The sequence below is a fragment of the Blastomyces dermatitidis genome (assembly GCF_000003525.1).
Source record: "Blastomyces dermatitidis ER-3 genomic scaffold supercont1.3, whole genome shotgun sequence".
NCBI lineage: Eukaryota > Fungi > Ascomycota > Eurotiomycetes > Onygenales > Ajellomycetaceae > Blastomyces > Blastomyces dermatitidis.
Window position 1 is genome coordinate 2,991,298 of NW_025544776.1, and position 20,762 is coordinate 3,012,059.

The 20,762-nt window shown below is 42.3% G+C and overlaps 5 protein-coding genes across 6 annotated transcripts; 3 read left to right on the forward strand and 2 right to left on the reverse strand.

Moving 5' to 3' along the window:
• Positions 1–6,542: 6,542 nt before the first annotated feature.
• On the forward strand, positions 6,543–9,011 carry BDCG_02991 (vacuolar membrane PQ loop repeat protein). Its single transcript, XM_045418581.1, has 5 exons — positions 6,543–7,391; positions 7,473–8,134; positions 8,210–8,259; positions 8,331–8,389; positions 8,465–9,011. Exons 1-5 carry the CDS (start codon positions 7,281–7,283, stop codon positions 8,618–8,620), a joined length of 1,038 nt encoding a protein of 345 aa, XP_045275114.1. The 5' UTR covers positions 6,543–7,280; the 3' UTR covers positions 8,621–9,011.
• BDCG_02992 (50S ribosomal protein LP1) lies at positions 7,946–10,046 on the reverse strand. The gene is made up of 4 exons (XM_045418582.1): positions 9,851–10,046; positions 9,627–9,704; positions 9,339–9,477; positions 7,946–9,258 (listed from the first exon to the last, which is right to left on the reverse strand). The coding sequence occupies exons 1-4, from the start codon at positions 9,917–9,919 to the stop codon at positions 9,212–9,214; spliced, it is 333 nt and encodes a 110-aa protein (XP_045275115.1). The 5' UTR covers positions 9,920–10,046; the 3' UTR covers positions 7,946–9,211.
• Positions 10,047–10,170: 124 nt separating this feature from the next.
• BDCG_02993 lies at positions 10,171–12,517 on the forward strand. 2 transcript variants are annotated; one of them, XM_045418584.1, is made up of 8 exons: positions 10,171–10,525; positions 10,593–10,688; positions 10,793–10,817; positions 10,872–11,150; positions 11,218–11,384; positions 11,454–11,667; positions 11,735–11,920; positions 12,008–12,517. In XM_045418584.1, the coding sequence occupies exons 3-8, from the start codon at positions 10,800–10,802 to the stop codon at positions 12,161–12,163; spliced, it is 1,020 nt and encodes a 339-aa protein (XP_045280263.1). In that variant the 5' UTR covers positions 10,171–10,525; positions 10,593–10,688; positions 10,793–10,799; the 3' UTR covers positions 12,164–12,517. The 2 variants fall into 2 exon arrangements, with proteins under 2 accessions (XP_045280263.1, XP_045275116.1); XM_045418583.1 differs by having other exon boundaries at positions 10,607–10,688.
• Positions 12,518–12,561: 44 nt separating this feature from the next.
• On the forward strand, positions 12,562–15,617 carry BDCG_02994 (aconitate hydratase, mitochondrial). The gene is made up of 2 exons (XM_045418585.1): positions 12,562–12,651; positions 12,712–15,617. Exons 1-2 carry the CDS (start codon positions 12,607–12,609, stop codon positions 15,094–15,096), a joined length of 2,430 nt encoding a protein of 809 aa, XP_045275117.1. The 5' UTR covers positions 12,562–12,606; the 3' UTR covers positions 15,097–15,617.
• Positions 15,169–20,746, reverse strand: BDCG_02995 (importin beta-3 subunit). Its single transcript, XM_045418586.1, has 6 exons — positions 19,894–20,746; positions 19,586–19,808; positions 19,327–19,502; positions 18,819–19,250; positions 16,680–18,745; positions 15,169–16,582 (listed from the first exon to the last, which is right to left on the reverse strand). Exons 1-6 carry the CDS (start codon positions 20,074–20,076, stop codon positions 16,375–16,377), a joined length of 3,288 nt encoding a protein of 1,095 aa, XP_045275118.1. The 5' UTR covers positions 20,077–20,746; the 3' UTR covers positions 15,169–16,374.
• Positions 20,747–20,762: the final 16 nt, after the last annotated feature.

Consider the following 20,762-nt stretch of genomic DNA (forward strand, 5'->3'; position numbering starts at 1 on the left):
CTTCTGATGAAGTTCTTAATAGAGAATCAAGTGCTACTTTCAGTAAAGAATATTAAGATAATGAGACTGTGTAAGAAGCTCAGTGAGCAGTGACTAGAACCTTTCTCAGTAATAAGAGTAGTGAGTAAGCAGACATATGAGTTGAAATTACTCACAGAATTGAAATCAATTCATTCTGTTTTTCACATTTTCTATTTGAAGCTCTATAAGCAACATCTCAGAGCAGAGCTGTCTTGATTGAATGATATTGAGATTGAGAGTGATACTGAATATCTTGTGAAGAAAATATTGAATAAGCAAATATATTACAGTAAGCTTCAATACCTCATTAAATGAGAAGAATATTCATTGTCAGAGAATTTGTGGAAACTGCTTGAGCATTTGAAAAATACTGAGAAAGAGATTGTAAGCTATAAGATGACTAGTAGAGACTGCTCTGTTACACATCAGAGACATTGAGTAAGAAATACTGTTTGAAGACTTCTCATTTTTCTCAAAGAGTTTTTTAGAGATGATCTTATAATGATGAGCTGATATCTTATAGACTTCATAGCACTCTTCTTCTATTTTCTCTCAAAGGATTTTTTAAAAGTTTAATGAGACTATACAAGTATAAAATTCCTGAAGTGATTAATAAGAAAAGAAAGAGATATTTGAAATCAATAAAAAGATTAATATTAATTGATCTGCAGGCTGCTGCTAATCTAATGAGGTCACAGCTCACTGAAAAAGTAAAAAGAGGAAATCTCAGAGCCTACTTATCAATAATCACATCTTCATCAAACTCATTCTTCATCATTGAAGTCTTCAGTACTGACATCTTTATCTGCTGAGAAGTTAGCACTGCAGCACTGCAGAAGAGCAGAAGAAATGTATGAAATGTTAACTTATCAACTTACAAAGCATCTCAGTCATCTGCTTCAATTGAAGCAAGATTCTCTTCAATCAGTAATTAATCTCTGCAGTGCTTTCAACAGTGACATCAGCTGATTCCTTCTTAAGATCAGTCATTCTGAGATGTTTTTTCATCTCAGAGATTCACACTTTCATCTTCTTTTGCAGATAAGTAAGAGAGATCTTCTCAGTCTTGATAGAATCTGTCAACACTTAAAGCTCTGAGACTCTCACTCTGTACTGCTTGAGCATCTAGACTTCTTATCAGAACTGACACAATATCTTTCTGTGAGATAATACTTACAGAAAGACAGAAGTCATTGTTACAGATGTAATGAAAATAATGAGAGTGAGAGAAGAAGCAGATATATAAAATCCCTCTCTTCTTCAGCTGCTTAATACAGCACAGACAAGTAGCAGTGTCAGTCAGAGACTGCATCAGAGCCTCTTCACAGAGAGAAGATAAAGAAACTGCAGGACTCTGTGAACTCAACTCAGCAGCATTCTGAGCAGGGCTCAGATATGCCACAGAAGAGGAACTATGAATTGAGCTTCTCAGAGTCACTGTCTCTGAAATCAAGCTCTTCCCAGGTTTCTCTCTGAATGATCACACAGGGTCATATGTCACTGTATTGACTGGGGGGGGGGGCGGCGTCGCAACAGCAGTGAGAGGGGCAGAGGACAGACTGGATGCAGATGCACTGGCCAGCAGAAGGGACAACACCTCACTGCAGGGCACAGCAACTTCCACCGTGGCTGCAAGAGAAGCAGGAGAAGATGTGATGATGAGAGCAGTGCTCCCGCGGCTCATTGACACCGCTGCCTCCAACCTGGCTTTCTTGATGATCATGGAGACCGCTGCTGCACCATGAAGATATTTGTTACTCACTAGAAAACATCAGAATAAGTTCTTGATTATTCTTCAAGAATAATACTCTCATGCACTCACTGTTGCAATTGAGAGAAGGGAAAAAAAAAATATTTCACAGAGAGAGAAATCTTTTTGAAAAATCCTGTTACTACTGTTAGCTTTGTCTCTAAAAACACATCACTTTTGCAGGGAATTTCATACATAGAACAGAATATATTGAAAGATCTGTAAGTTACTTGTTAATTACATTTTTCATCTTTCAAATCAATATATAAGAAACTCACTTACAACACATTTAATTTGAATAAAGATGAGAAAAGAAAGATCTACACAGTTAGCAGAAAAACTCATCTATTTCTTTATATCACATGCAGCACACACACTGTCAATCAGTTGACAACTGTTGCTATATAACAAAGATAATTCCTAATCCAGTAATCTTGAGAACATAGAGACTATGCTCTTAAAGGGAAGGGCATTATCACACTCTCAGCTGTATCAAGACCTCACTGCAGTTTCACATGACTCATTGCTTTCATGTGAATGATTTCATTCATTTCACAGGCCATCTGAACCGGTTTCCAACTGCTCTATAACATCATTCAGATATATCATAGAAAGATCTGATTGATGAATATGAGAACCTCACTTCTATACAAGGTCAGCAGATTACTCTTTCTTGACAATGAGGTGCTGCTGAGGTATCGCTCTGGCTATTCTTGCTCATGGAATGAGAGAAGGGTATCTGCTCATTGTTTATATAGAATAGCTAGATGCTGGCTTCTCATCAAAGAAGTCAGTGATTCATTTCTTTCCTTCTACAGGAATAATATACACAAGAGTTACTGCATGCCTCATACAATCTTCTTAGTATACTAAGTACCATATCTGTGATATTCTCACAATAACCCTGTAGCCTATGAGCTTGCTATTCAAGCAAGATAGTCAAGCTCACTCATACAGCTTCTCAAACAACTACCTCTACATGACACCGCCGACTAGTCACTGCTTCGGTTCCGCCACGTTACAAAAGTACTGAATCTTCTAGAGATTATATATTTTACATCAGATCTCTGCAGTTCAATTCAGATCACTAATAATATAGTAATAAAACTCTGAGATGCCTGTAATTGAGCAGAAGCCTTCATATTAAGCACTAAACAGAATTAAGAAGATTGAATTAATATTTATCAAGATCTTATTAAGTAATATAAAATAGAAGATCTGATATGATTGAATCTTAAGAATATACAGATCACACATTCATCTCACACACTGAATTACTATTATATAAAGTATAAGATGATGAAAGTTCTAGACAGTTACAACTATTATCTTAATATATTATCAGAGATTTATAATATCTTTTATACAAGCTTACTCTGCTATATTATCAGTAATTCATTCTCTTCTTAACTGACTTCTGACTGACAGCTGTCAGAGATTATGAAAGAAGATAATAAACTTGAATAAGAGATTGAAGATATTCTTGATAAGAAATCTCATAGCTGCAGTTAATAATATTTTATAAAATGAGTCAGTTATAATTATCTGATCTGAACTCTGAGTTCTGTGTTATCTGAGATCACAGCTCTTGACTGATGAGAACTATGTATAATTAAGAAAGAAAGAGAGAGCTAATATGACAAACTATACTCAATTAATTATATAGACTATTCTGTTACACTTTACAGATTTCTATTACTCTGATTCTCAGTCACTGATTCTCAGTTAAAAATCTACAGAATTTCTATTCTTTGACTCTGAAGCTTTACTGTGTATGAAAACCTCTATTCTTTTATTTCAAAGTTCTATCACATACATCACTGTGTACATGTATAAATATTCACTTCAATTGTTAATTTTCATACTTTCTCTTTCTTTTCTTCTCTAATATTTTTCTCTTTATTATATAAGACCTATCAATATCATACTGATCTATTCGGCGTAGGCCTCTTACAAGTACTGAAAACACTTTTAATCTTATTATTATAAATCTTTTGAATAGTATCTGAAATAAGATATAATGTTATTTACTTCTGAAGCTTATTATCATTGTCTATTATATTAGATATATCAATGATTTCTTACAGTGTTAGCAGTCTTATAAAATTATGTATAATCTGAGTTAGATTAAATTCTGAAATCTTAGAGAAAATAATTACAGCAGTAGTAGTTATAGCAGTTATAAAATTATTATATCTGATTATCTTATCTTATACAGTCTTCTTGAAGTTCATATTATTATAGACTATAATAACTTGAGAATTCTTGATAAGCTGCTGAAGTTTAATCTAACAGTAAGAATTAGTCAAGTAATTGACTCAGAAGTTGATAGAAGTTCAAAGAATATATCAGAAAATGACAGATATTATTAGAGATTACTAGAAGTTTAAGATATTAGATAGAAATATTAATAAGTTAAGAATATTAAGTTATATCTTCTCTTATTTAGTAATTTTCATTATCAATCTATTTCTCATTACATAGCTATAACAGAGTTTAAAGTCAGAAATGATTTCTATTACTTATTATTTTACTCTTAAGTTATAAAAATATACAGAGAGAATAGAGCTAAAGAAGTTTGAGTTTTTTAAGAAATAAGAGTAATATATAATATTTATAATAATAAACAGTTATTTAATAGCTGTTATTTTATCTGAGTCTTATTCATAGCTCTTTCAATTGATATATTTATTTTTTAGCATAGAAGTAAGTAGATTAAATCAGATTAATATATTAATCTGAATAATTATAAAAGCAGTCTGATTATTATTATTATTATTATTCTTATTCTTTCATTATATTCATATGCAAGCGGAGCTTATGATGAGTTCTTATGTGATGTTAAATACAGGTCAAGTGTTAGTTATACAGAAGGAAATACAGGTGTTGAGACCATGCTAAGATAACAAGAACATAAGAAAATACAAAGAAGTGACAATTAGATACATGCAATAATAACTTCCCAGCTCAGAAACATAGAGTGATTCATTAAAGTGATTTGTACACCTCTGTATTTATTAGAAACCTGAGATGCTTGAGTTCCGGATTTAATGTATTCCCTGCGGGTTTCAAACCCACGCGCCTTGATTTCCCACGCCAAGGTGCTACCGGGTGGCCGCATTAATCATTCAGCCACTGGGGCAAAGCAGTCTGAAAGTTAATGATATTCAGATCAGAATTGTGATTGAATTTTATAAAGAAGAGAGTATTAATAAGATATTTCAGCTTCTATTTAAGTAAGACAGTATAATATTAATTATTATTAAATATTCCTGCTTTGAAAAGTGCTGAATATAGTATATTTCATCACTTTGTAGAAGTACTGTATTATTAATAAGTTAAGATATCAGAACTCTGAATTTAAGTCTCTATAAAAATCTTTATTTCTTAACTGTTTTACTGTAATATTCTGATAATATAAGATAATTTTAATTATCTTTTCTATCAGTTATAAGATATTGTAAACAGATACTGTAAGTCACAGCAATTCAATTATGAATAAGCTTATAAAGTATTAATATCAGTATCAGTAATCTTAAATTCTGAAGAAGTATTAATAGATTTAAACTCTGTTAAGTTACTATCTGATATGTTATATTCATCATCTATATTATTGAGAGACTGTAGTAATTATAAAGAGAATTCATCTTTAAGTGATAAAGAATATTAACTAAAGTATGTCTGATATTAAGTATCTTGAGATTGAAAAGACATGCTGTCTTTTATTAATAACTGTGATATAATGAGAAGAAGTAGTGAGTTGTAAAATAGTAGAGATAATAGTAAAATAACTGAGAATTTAAAAAATATTAATTTAATAATAATTAAATAGATATTTAGAGTAGATATATAATTCTGAAGTTAATTAAATATTTTACATAAGTGAAGTTAATTTTTTATATACAATAAAACTATTTCTTCTCAGACTCTCTATAAGATATTAGATTGTAAGTATATATAAAGTCTCTTATTAGTTCAAAAGTTAGTAGAACTTAACAGAAGTTTAAAGAAGTTTAATTAGTTACATTAATTTAAAAATATTAAGAAGAGAGACTAAGTTAGACTGACTACTGAGACTATAAATTTCATATTTAATTTTATTTAATCTAATCTTATACATTTCTTAGTATAAATCTTACTAAGACTAATCATTAAAAAAACACATAAAGTAACTATATATCAGATCTTAAAATGAGATTATCACTTAGAAAAAATAAGAAAGTGATTTCATTTAATTTTATTTAGTTTCATTCTTAGTATAAAGTTACTATTTTTAGACATTTTAAGGTTTTTTTTAAACTATTTTTAATTTTTTAAAAAGTAACACTTTTTGATAACACTTAAATAAGATTTAAAGTTATTTAAAGCAATAAAAATAATTTAAATTGAGAAGTGAAAATTATAATCTTATTTAAAAAATGTGATAAGAGTAGACAGTAAGTCTCACTGAGACAGTATAAGACTACTATTTAATGTTAAAACAGTGTAATGAGATCAGTTAAATTAATAATAAGATTATCAAATATTCTGATTCTAGTTTCAGACACGGTTACACGGTCAGTCTAGACTGAGTATACTGAGATAAAGCTTTCACTAGCTGCTAGTTAGTTAGAAGATAACAATAACAATCAACCACGTTCAACCTCTCTCACACATAATGTTGAAGATATTCATGTTTTTCTATAAGTACCTTTTGTATGGTGAACTCATACAAAAGGTACCTTTACGGTTGCGGTGATATTACGGTACGCTGGGGCGCACTCACTAGAGAGAGTGAGTGCGCTTGGCACGGTTAGTAACTTATGTTTCATGTCATGTGATGAGAGTAGCCCTAACTTGGAGGTTCAAATTCTGGAAATTCTTCCCGCAGCAGAGCAAGCCACAGTCCGCTAGAGGGAAAAAGCAATAACAACGTTTCAGCTAGGGGAAGCAGGGAATCTGCGTAGCAAGGATAGATAGGAAAGATAATTGAGAGATATTCTTGTATTTTCATCTCCACAACCTAGTCTAAACAAGGAGGCTAATCATTCATGGACTTGTAGAGAGTTCAATTGAGTGGCTGAACTTACATCCAATTAGAGAATTGAGACATCAATTCAGCCAGGTTGATAAAACCGTAGCTAACTGCTGCTAACTTGTAGAATTGATGCTTTTTTTTCACTTTCTTTCTTCCATTTTCTTTCTTTGTTCCTTCTAGAACCGCACATCCATCACGTGAGGCTATCCCTGCGTCATCTACTAATTTTAGCCGTGCAGGATATTTTCGCTTTTTTCCTTTTCATGATGCTTGCAACTTTTTGATTCTTTTTACAACCCCTCCAACATTAAACAAAGGTCAGATGTTTCACTCTCGGTATTCCCCCCTCAACACGAAATAGCCGAGCGAACCTGATGGATCCGTGCGATTGTTCATATTGAACCCCCCGTCCTATTCGGGCCCCCTATATAAACTTCACTTTCCGAGCGTTGTCAGTGTCATCCACTACATTTCACCATATAGACCTGCGATATGTACATCCTAGCCATGTCGGGACAGGTTGATTCCGTCCCGTTGACACCACGGGAAGCTGCTTCAGGAGTTCTAGGCTCAATTTCTCTTGCCTGTTGGATCTTCCTCCTGGTACGTACATACATGAACGTTGAAAAGAGCAAATGATACCAACCCAGATAAGAAATACAAATAGCTAACAGCCCAACATAGGTCCCTCAACTAATTGAAAACTACAAACAAGGCTCCGCCGACGCCGTTTCCGTCGCTTTCATCCTCGTCTGGTTCATAGGCGACATTGCAAACTTAATCGGCTCCCTCTGGGCGCAGCTTGTCCCCGTCATCATCGCCATTGCCGTCTACTTCTGTCTCGCAGACGGCATCCTCATTTGCCAATGCATCTACTACAACATAAAGAACGCCCGTCTGGAAGCTGCTTCCGCTGCCCGTAAACGAAAGTACGGCAATGACCATCGCCGTACCTTGTCCGGCGGGACGGCAGTCGACGATTCTGACGCAGAGTCCGATGCCCCTGATCCCACCACGCCGCTCCTTTCACGCCGGATGAGTGAGAATCTAGGTATTTCCGCATCTGCTTCTTCAGCAGCGCGGAGGAGACCGTCGTCGGCGTCACGGAGACGACACTCACAGCACCATGTGCAGGATTCGTTGACGAAGATTCTAGAGGAAACGGAGCCCAGAAACGCGTGGGTGAAGAACAGTTTGAGTGTCTTTGGGATCTGTGCTGCAGGTGCCGCTGGATGGGCGATTGCTTGGCAGTCTGGTGTTTGGCAACCGACGACTAGGGAGCAACCGGGGAATATGGCGGTTGGGGCGCAGGTATTTGGGTATCTGAGTGCAGTTTGTTATCTAGGGTAAGTTTATAGCCCCTGAATGTTAACTCTCAACTCGGTTTCAATAGCTAATGGAGTTTGGGATGAACCGAACAGGGCGCGAATACCACAGATCCTCAAAAACTACCGTGAGAAATCATGTGAAGGTATGTTTGTCAAGGAAGTCTGCTGTCGTTTATATTTATGTGGAGTGGACGGGCTGACCGGTTTTTCATAGGGCTTTCTTTACTGTTTTTCATATTTTCTCTTATGGGCAATTTGTCATATGGCGCAGGGGTAAGTTCCCAATTCTATTGGCTGTAGAATATTTACCTACACCGCTGAGGAACCATCTACTAACAAAATGCCTAGATATTGTTTCATTCCACCGAAAAGGGTTACTTTCTTAAGAATCTCCCGTGGCTCATTGGCTCCCTTGGGACGATGGTTGAAGATGCCGTGATCTTTGCACAGTTCCGGATATACGCAGTCCAGCGTGCAGATTCATCCTCTTCGGCTGTGATATAAGCTCCCCATCCCCATCCTCTCGCTCTCATTTCTTTCTAAAAAAAAAACACACTTTCCTTCAGAATCCTTCCACTGTATCTCTTTTAATTACTTGGGTGGCATTCTCCTTTTTTTTCTCCCATTTCTTTCTTTTTTCTTTGCCTAGTCTCTTATTAAAAGCAAAACCGGGACAGGAACCAAAAAACTTCGGCGGGAACCACGATATCGAAAGATGCATGTCACATCTCACATTTCTTATTTGATTTTTCTTATTGACGGAATACGACAATCATGACCATAAACCATATGACATTAGAAGCATCCTTGGAAGCACATCATATTGATATACTAAAAAAAAAAAAAAAAAAAAAAGAAAATTCAACCAATTGCTACCCGATTCTCTGGTCCAGTCCCCAACATGAAATTCCATGGTTATATATGAACTTCGCCAATTGGGGGGGTGGTCTGTCCGTAAAAGCGCCGTAGCTGTGCACCCCATTTCTCTTTTGTAATTTTCCTCTCGCAAATATGAGTACACGCCAATAGGAGGTAGGTGGATGAGGAGGGACGGAACCAAAACGTAAAGGAAAAAAAGAAAAGAAGAAAATTCGTTTAGTCGAAAAGACCGAAGCCCATGTCCTCGTCGGACTCTTCCTTCTCTGCAAATTGTAAGCCATACATTAGTCAGAGCTGCCTCTATTCGCGATATGTGGCGGGGACAATATTGAATGAGCCGTACCTTCTTCCTTCTCCTCCTTCTTCTCCTCAGCAGTACCGGCCTCAGCAGCGACAGGGGCAGCTCCGCCAGTGGCGGCAGCGGCACCACCGCCTGATCCGACGTTGAGCAGGAGGTCCTTTACATCCTTCCCCTCAAGAGCCTTTAGTGTTCAAAAAAATCTTCAAGTCAGCCTCAACTTTGCTCTTTAACAGTCCCAATTTTCCTAATTTATAGATCCAATTGCAACAGATATCGCGATTTGATGAAAAGAGACGGCACGGATAGGCGCAACGCGTGATATGTATGTACCTTGGCGAACAGAGAAGACCAGATTGGTTCAATATCTTGGACATTGGCGGCCTTCAGGATTGATTGGAGCTTGTCAGACTATACAAATCCCCCCGAGAAATCAAAATGTGTCAGCAACCATTTCCTTTTCGTAAACATATTCCATATTCCACGTCGCTTTGCAGCTGCAGGCTTCCCCTTTCTTCCAAAATATCACATTTTCGAATGTACGGGTCTAAACATACCGTGACATCAACGCCATCATCGGCCAGGATCAAGGCGGCGTAGGAAACAGCGAGCTCGGCGGTAGACATTGTGAGAGAGGGTATCCGGCGGCAAAGGATATGATGTGATGCGATGCAGGCGTTGGGTTGACGGGGAGGGAGAAAGAGAAAAGAGATGACAGATCGGAAGCAGCTCGTCGTCGTCGGTTCGTTGGTGTCCAAAATTGTGTGGAAAATAAAACCCTCGCTTAACCTTGGCTGGGATGGCCCGTGCTTGCAGCGGGGTCACGTGGGGAATTTATCTTCCACCCCGATCGGGAAACACTTGTTAGAGACCTATCGGAACATCTACAACACTTACACCATCTACATACAACCTCCAGTTTACTTGTGTTTGGCCTAAATTTATCCCTTCCTGTTTCCGGGCTAGCCGCAGCTCCAATTTAACCGCGTATGAAAGTGGGCCAATCTCTCGAAATATGGCCGACTCCCCCGCCGTATCCATCCCTCTAGATCCTCAAGAACAACCTATCCTAGACCAGCTCCTTGTAATTCGAGACGCCCTCTTGCTCCTCAAACAAGATAAATCGAGGTACATCAAGTCCCAAGATGTGCTCCACTATCATGACCAGGTCGTCGAACAAGTCCAGAGGCTGAACGCCATCCGAACGGAACATACAGTAGAGCATAGTCGAGGTTCGTCCACCCCGCAATCGAACATCCCTTCTCAGGACTTACGGCCAGTTTATTCATCTAACTCCAGTCCTCATGCCGCAGTTGATAATGTGCTTGACGATTGTTTCCAGCTGATTTCGTTGCTATTTCTTACCGTTGGGAGGAACAATGAAGCCCCCGCAGCGTAAGTTTAAAATTCTTATCTATATACATACCTGCTCTTTTCTTTCCGGTTTATTCCCAGTCCGGTTACAACAGGCAATTACTAACATATATCTGATTCAATAGATATGCCATGGCTTCAACAATTAAGGTAATTAAAAATGGGTGTACCCGTTCCATAATCGTTCTAACTGATGTAATGTAGCGCCTCCTCGACCATCTAAGGGAAGCGGCATTTTATAGCCAGAAGGACTTGGATTCGGTCTCGAAAACCTTGGATACCATGCAGGAGAACATTAATAGAGGAAAAGAGACATGTTCACCGGATATATTGAAGCTTTTGGAGGTTCGTTTAGAAACATGTCGGAAACAATTAGCTGAACTGCAGCATGAGCTTTCGTTCTTGTCGCCCGAGCTCGCCCCGACTCATGAGACACTCGTCTCCATTTTACGTTCTACATCGGCTGCAAATACAAGGTCAAAGGTAGTGTCTAGTTTTTTTTTACTTCCCAGGTTCGTACACTAGGCTAATTTCCACTGTGGTTTCGTAGTTTTCTGCCTCTGAGGTCGCGAGCTTCCGAGAGCAACTCAAAGCTATACAGGATTCAATGAAAGGCGGTAATTTTGTGGGACCTGATGGCTCGATCCCTGAAGGCCAAGAAATCGTTAAAGCTTTGTTAGATAGATGTTGGAAATGGTCGGAAATTGTGCTCGAAAGGTAACGCCTCGCAATTGCCCTGAATTGGTGGATTCAGGCTTACTGAATCCCCTTTGTTTACTTTTCTAGGCATGGCCAAATCGACGAACGGTTCAAAGACCCATATATCAAACTTCTGGAGATTCGCAACCAGCTAGATCGCCTTGTCATGACCCAGGCTTGGTCGCTAAGAGAAACAGATTTATTTATGTATCAGAGAAAGCTTAACAATATTGACGAATCCCGGGTTGATGGGAATTTCTTGGATAGCGATGGGAAACCGGCCGATATTCACGCTCAAAGGGTATGGTTATATTGCTCTCCCGGTTTAGAAGTTTGAGTGAACTTTCGGGTACTGATTTTCCGCGCAGACACTTCTTTATCTGATTCGAAGGAGCTATGCCATAATATACGGTTTGCTTATCTCGTCTGAGCCTGTCTCGGAAGCGCTCCTACCAATATATAACCAACTTCAGACATTGAGGAAATGCTTAATTGAAGTTAAGGAGTCGGGCGGGGTTTCCAATTCCAGGGAACTCTATCCATATAGTATGAAGGTCAGTCTACTACCCATTTGCTATTATTAGCTGCTATTATATATTTTCTGGCTTTAGGCATGCACACGGTGCTAACACGCCCTTCAGCTCAACTCCATCGATAATATGAGAGTTGATGGTAAGTTTTATGTTGGGAATGACTTACCCGAAGGTCAAGGGAGTGTCAACGAACTTCTTGCACAATGTTATGATCTCTGCTACGAGCTTAGGGCAGACACGGAAGAGAGTAGAGACAGCAAATGAGAAGATAGCATTAATTTATGAACGGTTTCTTTGGTTGGCATTTAAATAATGATCTTTTTTCCACCTTTCCTATGATATTTCATACCCGTCTTTCTTTCCTTCTTCATATCAGGCTCGCGTTCAGCTTTTCTTTGGCTTTTTTGGGACGATCTCTCTACTGAGGTTTGTTGATGGTACAATTTAACTTTCTCAACCTTGTACAATGGGAGTTGTATCATAATCTCTGTCTACCAGCTATCGAATGCTATGTATCTATTAATTGAGTGACAGCCACCTTCCGATGTTATTCCCCACAAAATTAGACCCGAAATCGGCCTTAGTCAGCCGCAGTCAGCCAATCAGCATTCTCCTGAAAAGATTACCCCAAAAACTTACTCTTTCCGCCAACATCGAATGGAGACATTTTCAACTTCTTTCTGGCAATAGCTGCGGATATCTCCAAAATGATGCGGCAGTATTTCTGCCAAAGGGCAGTTGCTTCGCGAAAGGTTAGTAACCATACCATTTAATTTAGTATGTATCCCGGCGTTTAACTAACAATAAATCAGCTTGCACAATGCCTACCACTCGGAGCCCGAATCCGAAGCCGCGGGCTTGCAACAGAGGCAGACCCTCAAAACAGCGCAAATAGCAATTCCTCCCGTTTCCCTCCATATCCCAAGATTCTAAACAATCTCCGCGAAGTACGACGGGTCTTAGGAACCGAGCGCTCTCTCACCCTCGCTGAGAAGATCCTGTATTCCCATCTCGATAATGTGGAAGAGTCACTCCTCTCCGATACCCAGAATGGGAAGAATATCCGCGGCCAGGCCAATCTGAAGCTGAAGCCCGATCGTGTCGCCATGCAGGATGCATCGGCGCAAATGGCACTGCTTCAATTCATGACGTGTGGACTCCCCTCGACCGCAGTCCCTGCGAGCATACATTGCGATCACATGATTGTGGGGGAAAAGGGAGCTGATGTGGATCTCCCAGCGTCGATTAAGGGGAATAAAGAGGTTTTTGATTTCCTGGAGTCCGCTGCGAAGAAATATGGTATTGAATTTTGGCCTCCCGGTGCGGGCATTATTCATCAGACCGTTTTGGAGAACTATGCTGCTCCGGGCCTTGTGATGCTGGGTACAGATAGCCATACGCCTAACGGCGGTGGTTTGGGCGCCATTGCTATTGGCGTTGGTGGTGCGGATGCCGTTGATGCGCTTGTGGATGCCCCTTGGGAATTAAAGGCGCCAAAGGTGCTTGGGGTTAAGCTTGAAGGCAAACTGTCTGGCTGGACGGCGCCGAAGGATATCATTCTGCACCTTGCTGGGAAATTGACTGTTCGTGGCGGCACTGGGTATATAATCGAGTACTATGGCCCTGGTGTCGAATCGCTTAGCTGTACCGGAATGGCTACTATCTGCAACATGGGCGCTGAAGTTGGAGCAACTACATCACTTTTCCCTTTCTCACCTAGCATGGTACCGTACCTGCGAGCCACCAATCGAGGCGATATTGCAGATGCCGCAGCGGCTATTGCGTCATCGGGTCCTCAGAACCTCCTGCGCGCAGACATCAACGCAGAATATGATCAACATATTACAATTGATCTTTCAACCCTCGAGCCACATATTAATGGACCCTTTACTCCAGATCTTTCAATCCCTCTGTCATCATTTGCACAGACCGTTCGCGAAAAGAAGTGGCCTGAAACTTTCGGCGCTGGTCTTATTGGGAGCTGCACCAACAGTTCTTATGAAGACATGACTCGTGCGGAAGATCTTGTCAAACAAGCTTCCGAGGCCGGCCTAAAGCCAAAAGCAGATTTCTTCATCACGCCGGGAAGTGAGCAAATTCGAGCTACCCTAGACCGCGATCAGACATTGGCAACTTTCTCTGCTGCCGGGGGAACCGTCCTAGCTAACGCCTGCGGACCGTGTATCGGTCAATGGAAGCGGACTGATGGGGTCAAGAAAGGCGAGAGCAACGCGATCCTGACCTCATACAACCGCAATTTCCGCGGACGAAACGATGGAAACCCCGCAACCATGAATTTCCTCGCTTCTCCCGAAATTGTCACTGCCATGTCATATGCGGGCAGCACCACATTCAACCCCATGACGGACACTCTCCCAACCCCAAGCGGCAAACCCTTCAAGTTCCGTCCCCCGACAGGCTTCGACCTCCCCAAATCCGGCTTCGAATCAGGAAACCCAGACTTCCAACCAAGCATGGCCGCCCCATCCCCTTCCTGCCCCGTCGTAATCTCCCCAACCTCAGACCGCCTCGCAGTCCTCGAACCCTTCTCACCTTTCCCCCCCCACAACCTCACTTCCCTTCGCGTCCTCTACAAAGTCAAGGGTCAATGCACAACAGACACCATCTCTGCCGCCGGCCCCTGGCTCAAATACAAAGGCCACCTCCCGAACATCTCCGCCAACACCCTCATCGGCGCCATAAACGCTGCAACAGGCGAGACGAACGTCGCCTACGACATCGATGGTAGCACCTACTCCATCCCAGACCTCGCCTCCAAATGGAAAGAGGCCGGCACGGAATGGCTCGTTGTCGCCGAAGACAACTACGGCGAGGGCAGTGCGCGCGAACACGCCGCGCTACAACCGCGCTATCTAGGCGGACGCATAATTGCCGCCAAGAGCTTCGCGCGCATCCACGAGACGAACTTGAAGAAACAGGGCGTCGTACCGTTGACGTTTAGGGACAAGGCGGATTATGACCGGATTGATGCGTGTGATACGGTTGATACGGTTGGCTTGTATGAGGTACTGACCAGCGGTGGGCAGGGGGGTCAGGAGGTGAGATTGCGGGTGACGAAGAAGGGGAGTGGAGAGGTTTTTGAGATTCCGATGAAACATACGTTGAGCAAGGATCAGTGTGGATTTATCCTTGCGGGAAGCGCGTTGAATTTATTGGCGAAGAAAGCTAATAAATAGGCAGGTTGAGACACCGGGTGTGTTTCCAACGGGGTTTGTTAAAAAAATAAAAAATAAAATTGCTACTAGGGTGTTTTTCTATATAGATGAGTGGAATTTCTCCCTTGGATTTCTAATCCATCTTCTACGATTTTTGCTGTTTCCTAGATTCTATTTGTCATTTAGATACTTTGCTCTTGCGTTTCATTCGTCATTTACCAACCTGTATTTCCTTTCGTCGTCCTTTATGTCTCCTTTTCTCGTTTGTCTTCTACTTCCTTTAGGCTTGAGACACGGAGTAGACAAAAAGATTTTCATTAAAGGCAAAGATTAATCACAGTACATACTCGGGCGGCATCAGCGATATATTTAATTTTACTTCAATACTTTTCTCCAGACTCACTTTGCCTGGCCAGGTATGGTAGAGTATGTCTGTCTGGATAAAATTCGTTTATTTTACTTATTTCCCCCGCATATCTCATACCATCAAAGCAGCAAAACTAGAGTAGGCAAATAAAGAAAACCCTGAAATTATGACTGTGGAGTTACCCCGTTGTCTTCTTATGAAGGTGACTTGTAATCGGGAACATTTGAATGATGTATGTAAACGTCCATGTGAAAAAATGGTAACACGTCGCACTCGGAGGGATCCGGTCTCATAGAAAGGGGGGAGGCGTGGGAATGAAGGGTTGATTGATAAAGGCCCAAGTTCTAGAGTGATTATGTATACAATCTTCTCGATTTCCCTGCTCCTTAGAAATTCAAGGAACGCACACGTCAGGTAGAGGAGAGAGCATTCCATAATCTCTATGTATTAAAAATGTAACATTTCGTTTTTCTAGCAGTGTTCGTCGTTGGTTGTTGTGGTTGTGGTGACATTTCAAAATTCAGGATGAATAGAAGAAAGGGAGAAGAAAAATAGACATTTGTTTGGACGACTGCTGGGATTGGGAGGTATTGGTTATCTGGGAAAAGACAAGAAGTTACGAAGGAAAATACGACTCTGGGATCCTAAGAGGGAAAGGAACCTTGAGGTAAGTCGGGACATGCATGATCTGGTAAACATAGGGGCAAGCAGTAGAAATCCGGTAGTTTAAATGAAAAAGACGAAAAACTGGGGGGAGGGAAGAGCCGGGAGAAAAGCAATCGACCACAGGAATGATATAAACGGCAGATGGGGTAATGACGAAGATGAATATGAACGGGAAAAGAGACAAAAGGAACCAAAACGGGGGGAAAAGAAAAAAAAAATTCAGAAGCGAGACCACTAAAGTCCTAACTACCCGGTCCACAGTGGTTTTATTGAAAAAAACTTCGGACGGCCATCTGGTATTTTGGGTTAACATTTGCAAATATCGGCTCTACATTTATGCCCGTTGCTGTCGCCAGTTGTTTCGCCGAGCTCGCCACACGAGCGGCTGTACCGCCTTGCAGCGTCTCTGCTTCAAGTGCCTGTACGATGAACGTGAATGCCTTCGCAGCATTGTTGAACACTGTGGGATTTTGTCTATTTGAGAATTTTTGGGTCAGCTCTAGCACAAATTGCGCCTGAACTTAAAGATAAAAAAAAGGGGTCGAGGTTGGGAAGGGGAAGGGATACATACTGGTCAATAAGCTGCGCGAGGAACGAATAGACATACGGCGCCGCTTCCTCATCGTTGACAATGGGCAAAGTATTAAACCAATTCTCCACAACCTCCTGCGGATTCTGCACCTTACTAGAATTGTAATGTAAAATCTTCGCAATACTAGCTGACGCATTCTCCGTCGCGAAGATATGCTCCTGAGTCCTGGCCTTGGCGTGCTGCGTCGCCTGGAAGAGCGTCGGGATGCTCGCGGCCACAAACTCGCTCCACGCTAGCCCGCCCTTCTGCGCAGCCATGCCAACACCATAACATGCTGCTTGCCGGTTCGCGGCATTGTCATCCCGCATGCCGTTAATGAGTGGCTGCAGGATATGATCTTTGTAATTCCACGATTGCTCACCGCAGAATTCAAGCACGTCGTCCATAATACAAATACCCCATTGACGCTGCGTGGAGTCCTGGCTTGCGATGAAGGAATCATAGAAAGAGAGCAGTTGACCCCAAGCTGGTAGGAAGGCAGGGCCATGGTTCTTGAAGATGATGTGGAAGGCTTTGTTCATGTCGCTAAGAAGGTTCTGGTCCTCTTCGACTTCGATTTCATAGGAGTAGGTATCATCATCCCCATCCTCGAGTTCTGCTTTTTCTTCCAAACGTCGCTTTACTCGTTCCTGATAGTCTACAAGCGATGACTTTGCAGACGTGACGAATGCTTGCATGTGAGCAGGGGTTAGGCTATTTTTCCCGGCAACTTCAACTGATTCGTAGAAGCATTGGAACATTTCCGCCAGTGTATCAATGGCAGGCTCTGCGCTTAGAACCTCAATAAGCTTTTCGACAGTCTTGGACCACATTTGCAAGAATTCAGGAGACTGATCCCCGTGTGCTGTCTTGTAAGAATTTAGCAACTGAGGGATTAAGCTAGCAGACGAGACCCGGACCGGGTCGTGGAAGAAAAACGCCAGCCCTGGAATAGCAATCTTCTCCAGGGTCTCAACAACATAAGGCTCGAAGGCAGCAGCAAGAACTTGCGCGTAAATCGTAATCAGCTCAATAGCAGTGTTTTTATCTTCGAGTGCGCTTGTTCGAATTCCAATAATTTTGTCCTTCAACGGAACGAGCTCCCACCCTACGTCTTGCTCAACCTGTCTAAGCTGCTCTTCATCATCGAGAATCTGGACGTCCGCTTTGGCACCAGCAACTAGGAGAAGTGGCGGCATGACACCGGGAAGATATGGAGCGAAATCTTGCTTGAGGACTCGACACATGCGACCCCAGCAGTGGAGAAGATACGACGATTGAGGATCGTCCGCATCCGTAATGCTCTGTTGGATATTGCCAAGAAGCTGTACCAAAGTCAACGCATCCCGGCCCATCTTCTCCTTTCCAACTGCCAGTGCAATCAAAGTGGCGCATTCCATAGCCTTCGCACGCAAAATTCGGAATTCCTTGGATTGCTCCTCATTCAGAACGTTAAACAACAACGGCATAAGAGTATCATAGAACTGTCCAAATGCAGTCTCCGCAGAATCAGCAACTGTAGCGATGGTAGAAAGCGCCTGTTCCTGAACATATCGCTTTGGGCTTCGCAGTAGCTGTAGCAGGCGTCTCAGGAGCTCTTCAAGATAAGGTTCAAGAATCTCCTTCTCCGCCTCCTCGCAGAAGTTAACTAGCGCAGCAGCGGCATGGGACTGGACGCGGGGTTCAGTCGAATCCAGAACGGGAATAATACTTCCGAGGACGATGGAATGGTACTTTTCCTGCATGGTTGGTGCGAAATCGGTGCTCATCTGGCCAAGGGCATTGCACCCAGCAAAGCGGACTCGCGGGTGTGGGTCTTGGAGCGCTGGCACGACAAGTGCGAGAACCTGGTCCAGTTCGCCCTCCATGAGGTCCCTGCAACCTTCGGATATAGCGGAAATCGCCATAAGCGCCGCATGCCGATCGCGCCAGGCAGTTGATGACATCATGCGAGGAACCCAGACGAAAGTTGCGGGTAGAATTACCTGGCCGCCGAGTTGATTGGCTAGGCGGTCCATGCATTGCTCACCAGCAACGTGGTTTTTGTCACTTTCCTCGAGATCAAGCTGCAGGGATAGAAGCGTTAGCAACATTATCAATAAGCCGCCACTGCCCTTAGAAATTGGGTTCAGTGCTTACATCTTCTGACTGAGTCCATTCAGCAGCATCCTCGTCATCCAAGCCAACATCGGTCATCAAACTCAGACATTGGGTAACCATTTCCCCGGCGTACGTCGGATCATTCTTGCACATCTTAGGGGAATAATCGGCAAATGTAGCCATCAACTCAAGCGCATTCTGTCTCACTTGATCAGACAGTTCTTTATCGCCAATAACACTGATGCTAAACTTTACAAGGTTGTTGAAGAGCGCCTTGAACATCTTGGGACACACTTCCGCGAGCTCAATTAACGCAATGAATGCCTTGGACAGGTTATCGCTCTCATCGGCCTCTTTGAGGGGAGGCAATATATTGAGAACATCGGGGACTAAGGAGAAGAATTTTGTTTGGCTCTTCCTTGTGATGGAACGGAAGAATGAGGAAAACGCTTCCATTGCAGATATCCGAACCTATATTAGTTCGTAGTTCCGGATCATCAGTAAAAACAAGGCGCATCGCTTCGTTCTTTTCATGTAAGGTGCATACAGAAATATTCTCATCCCTAAAACCTTTCGAGAAAACATCCACAACCATATCCTCATGTTGTTTTTCAATAATACCCGGTGTCGTCGAAAATATCCGGAACGCGGAATCTCGCACACCAGGATCAGTAGACTGACTAGCCTGGAAAAGCACTCCAAGGAGTTCGGGCCATTGCTCCCCTAAAAGATCCCCAATAAATAAATTAATGATTGGGCGCTAGGCTCAGGTAATTTGCATTCGGTGCGGGTTAGCAAAGACATACCATGGTCGGCATATTGACCCGCAATTTCAGCCACGGCGTCGCCAATTTTATTCCGCACGTGGGCTAAACTCTCATTCCCCAGCGACTCTAGCAGTTTTTGCCGAATGGCCACTCTTTGCTCTTGCGAAAGCGTGAAGAACAACTCCTTCGATTCAGTAGAATTGGGGAGCCTCGTTGACCGTGTCGATATCCGACGGAACAGGACAGCAGCAAATGATCGTGTCTATATACAAACGAAAAGAGGTAAGCAAGATATATGTTAACAAAACACAGCGAAAAAGAAAAACGACATCCTTCCAAATACGTACACTGGCATCCTCCGCCCCATTTAATTGTTCCGCCAGCCCTATGAGCAAGACATCAGGACGGCCCTGCACCCATTCATTATTCAACTGTTCCTCAGCCTGCGTCCGCACTATATTGTCGGCGGATGCTAAGGCAAGCAAGAGCTGCGAGAGCGCAACGTGGACCTCCTGCGGCAACAACGACATTGTTGCTCCTCACTGTTGGGGTGTTGGTATAGGTGTTACTGATGGTTCTCGTTCTCGTTTTTGTAGTTGTATTTGTATCGTCCCTAGGCGCTATCTGAGGAGTATCGGGAAACTTGCTTCTTTTTAAATTTCAACGAAAAGACAAGGAAATGTGTAGCCGGATACGCGCGCGCCAAAAAATATCTTAGAGAAAGGAAAGGAACGAGTAGGAAAGGGGGAACCCAATTAGATTGAATTTCCGGTATATCAGACGTATTCGGTTTGTGCGTTGGAGACTTGTTTCAATTATAAAAGTTGGACGTTAAGACGGTGGTTGTTGGTGGTGGTGGGGGGTTTCTAAGTACAACCAACGGCCGAAGCAGACACGAATTTGTTTTCGTTTGTGGGGGCATGCACAGGCTGGCTGGGATTGGACGCGACAAGCTCAGCGACGAGCAGCGCATAGACGCAACGGCAGACACGCTGTATCGTGGGGGAGAGAGAAAGGAGGAGAAAAGGTATACAGCGAGAGAGAAGAGAGGAGACGAAGAGCAGAACAGACGCGAACGAGAGGAGGTGGAAGGCAGCTTTTTTGGTGCAGGTGGGATGTGGTTGAGAGAAGATGCGCGCTAGGGTAGATCCGGTTAGCGTAGATGGGCAGCCCGCACTAGTCCCGAACAGTCAAAACCAGCAGGACAGGGACTTAG

Bases quoted from the DNA above. Each gene is read 5' to 3' on its own strand.
- BDCG_02991 (XM_045418581.1), top strand. From the start codon at position 7,281: ATGTACATCCTAGCCATGTCGGGACAGGTTGATTCCGTCCCGTTGACA. The intron at 7,392-7,472 runs GTACGTACATAC...AGCCCAACATAG, and splicing joins CCTGTTGGATCTTCCTCCTG to GTCCCTCAACTAATTGAAAA. The intron at 8,260-8,330 runs GTATGTTTGTCA...GGTTTTTCATAG, and splicing joins CCGTGAGAAATCATGTGAAG to GGCTTTCTTTACTGTTTTTC.
- BDCG_02993 (XM_045418583.1), top strand. From the start codon at position 10,309: ATGGCCGACTCCCCCGCCGTATCCATCCCTCTAGATCCTCAAGAACAA. The intron at 10,689-10,792 runs GTAAGTTTAAAA...CTGATTCAATAG, and splicing joins AACAATGAAGCCCCCGCAGC to ATATGCCATGGCTTCAACAA. The intron at 11,151-11,217 runs GTAGTGTCTAGT...GTGGTTTCGTAG, and splicing joins CTGCAAATACAAGGTCAAAG to TTTTCTGCCTCTGAGGTCGC.
- BDCG_02994 (XM_045418585.1), top strand. From the start codon at position 12,607: ATGATGCGGCAGTATTTCTGCCAAAGGGCAGTTGCTTCGCGAAAG. The intron at 12,652-12,711 runs GTTAGTAACCAT...ACAATAAATCAG, and splicing joins GGGCAGTTGCTTCGCGAAAG to CTTGCACAATGCCTACCACT.
- BDCG_02992 (XM_045418582.1), bottom strand. From the start codon at position 9,919: ATGTCTACCGCCGAGCTCGCTGTTTCCTACGCCGCCTTGATCCTGGCC. The intron at 9,705-9,850 runs GTATGTTTAGAC...GGATTTGTATAG, and splicing joins ATGATGGCGTTGATGTCACG to TCTGACAAGCTCCAATCAAT. The intron at 9,259-9,338 runs GTACGGCTCATT...TACAATTTGCAG, and splicing joins GAAGGAGGAGAAGGAAGAAG to AGAAGGAAGAGTCCGACGAG.
- BDCG_02995 (XM_045418586.1), bottom strand. From the start codon at position 20,076: ATGTCGTTGTTGCCGCAGGAGGTCCACGTTGCGCTCTCGCAGCTCTTG. The intron at 19,503-19,585 runs GTATGTCTTTGC...GGGATCTTTTAG, and splicing joins GGGTCAATATGCCGACCATG to GGGAGCAATGGCCCGAACTC. The intron at 16,583-16,679 runs GTATGTATCCCT...ATTCTCAAATAG, and splicing joins CTCGCGCAGCTTATTGACCA to ACAAAATCCCACAGTGTTCA.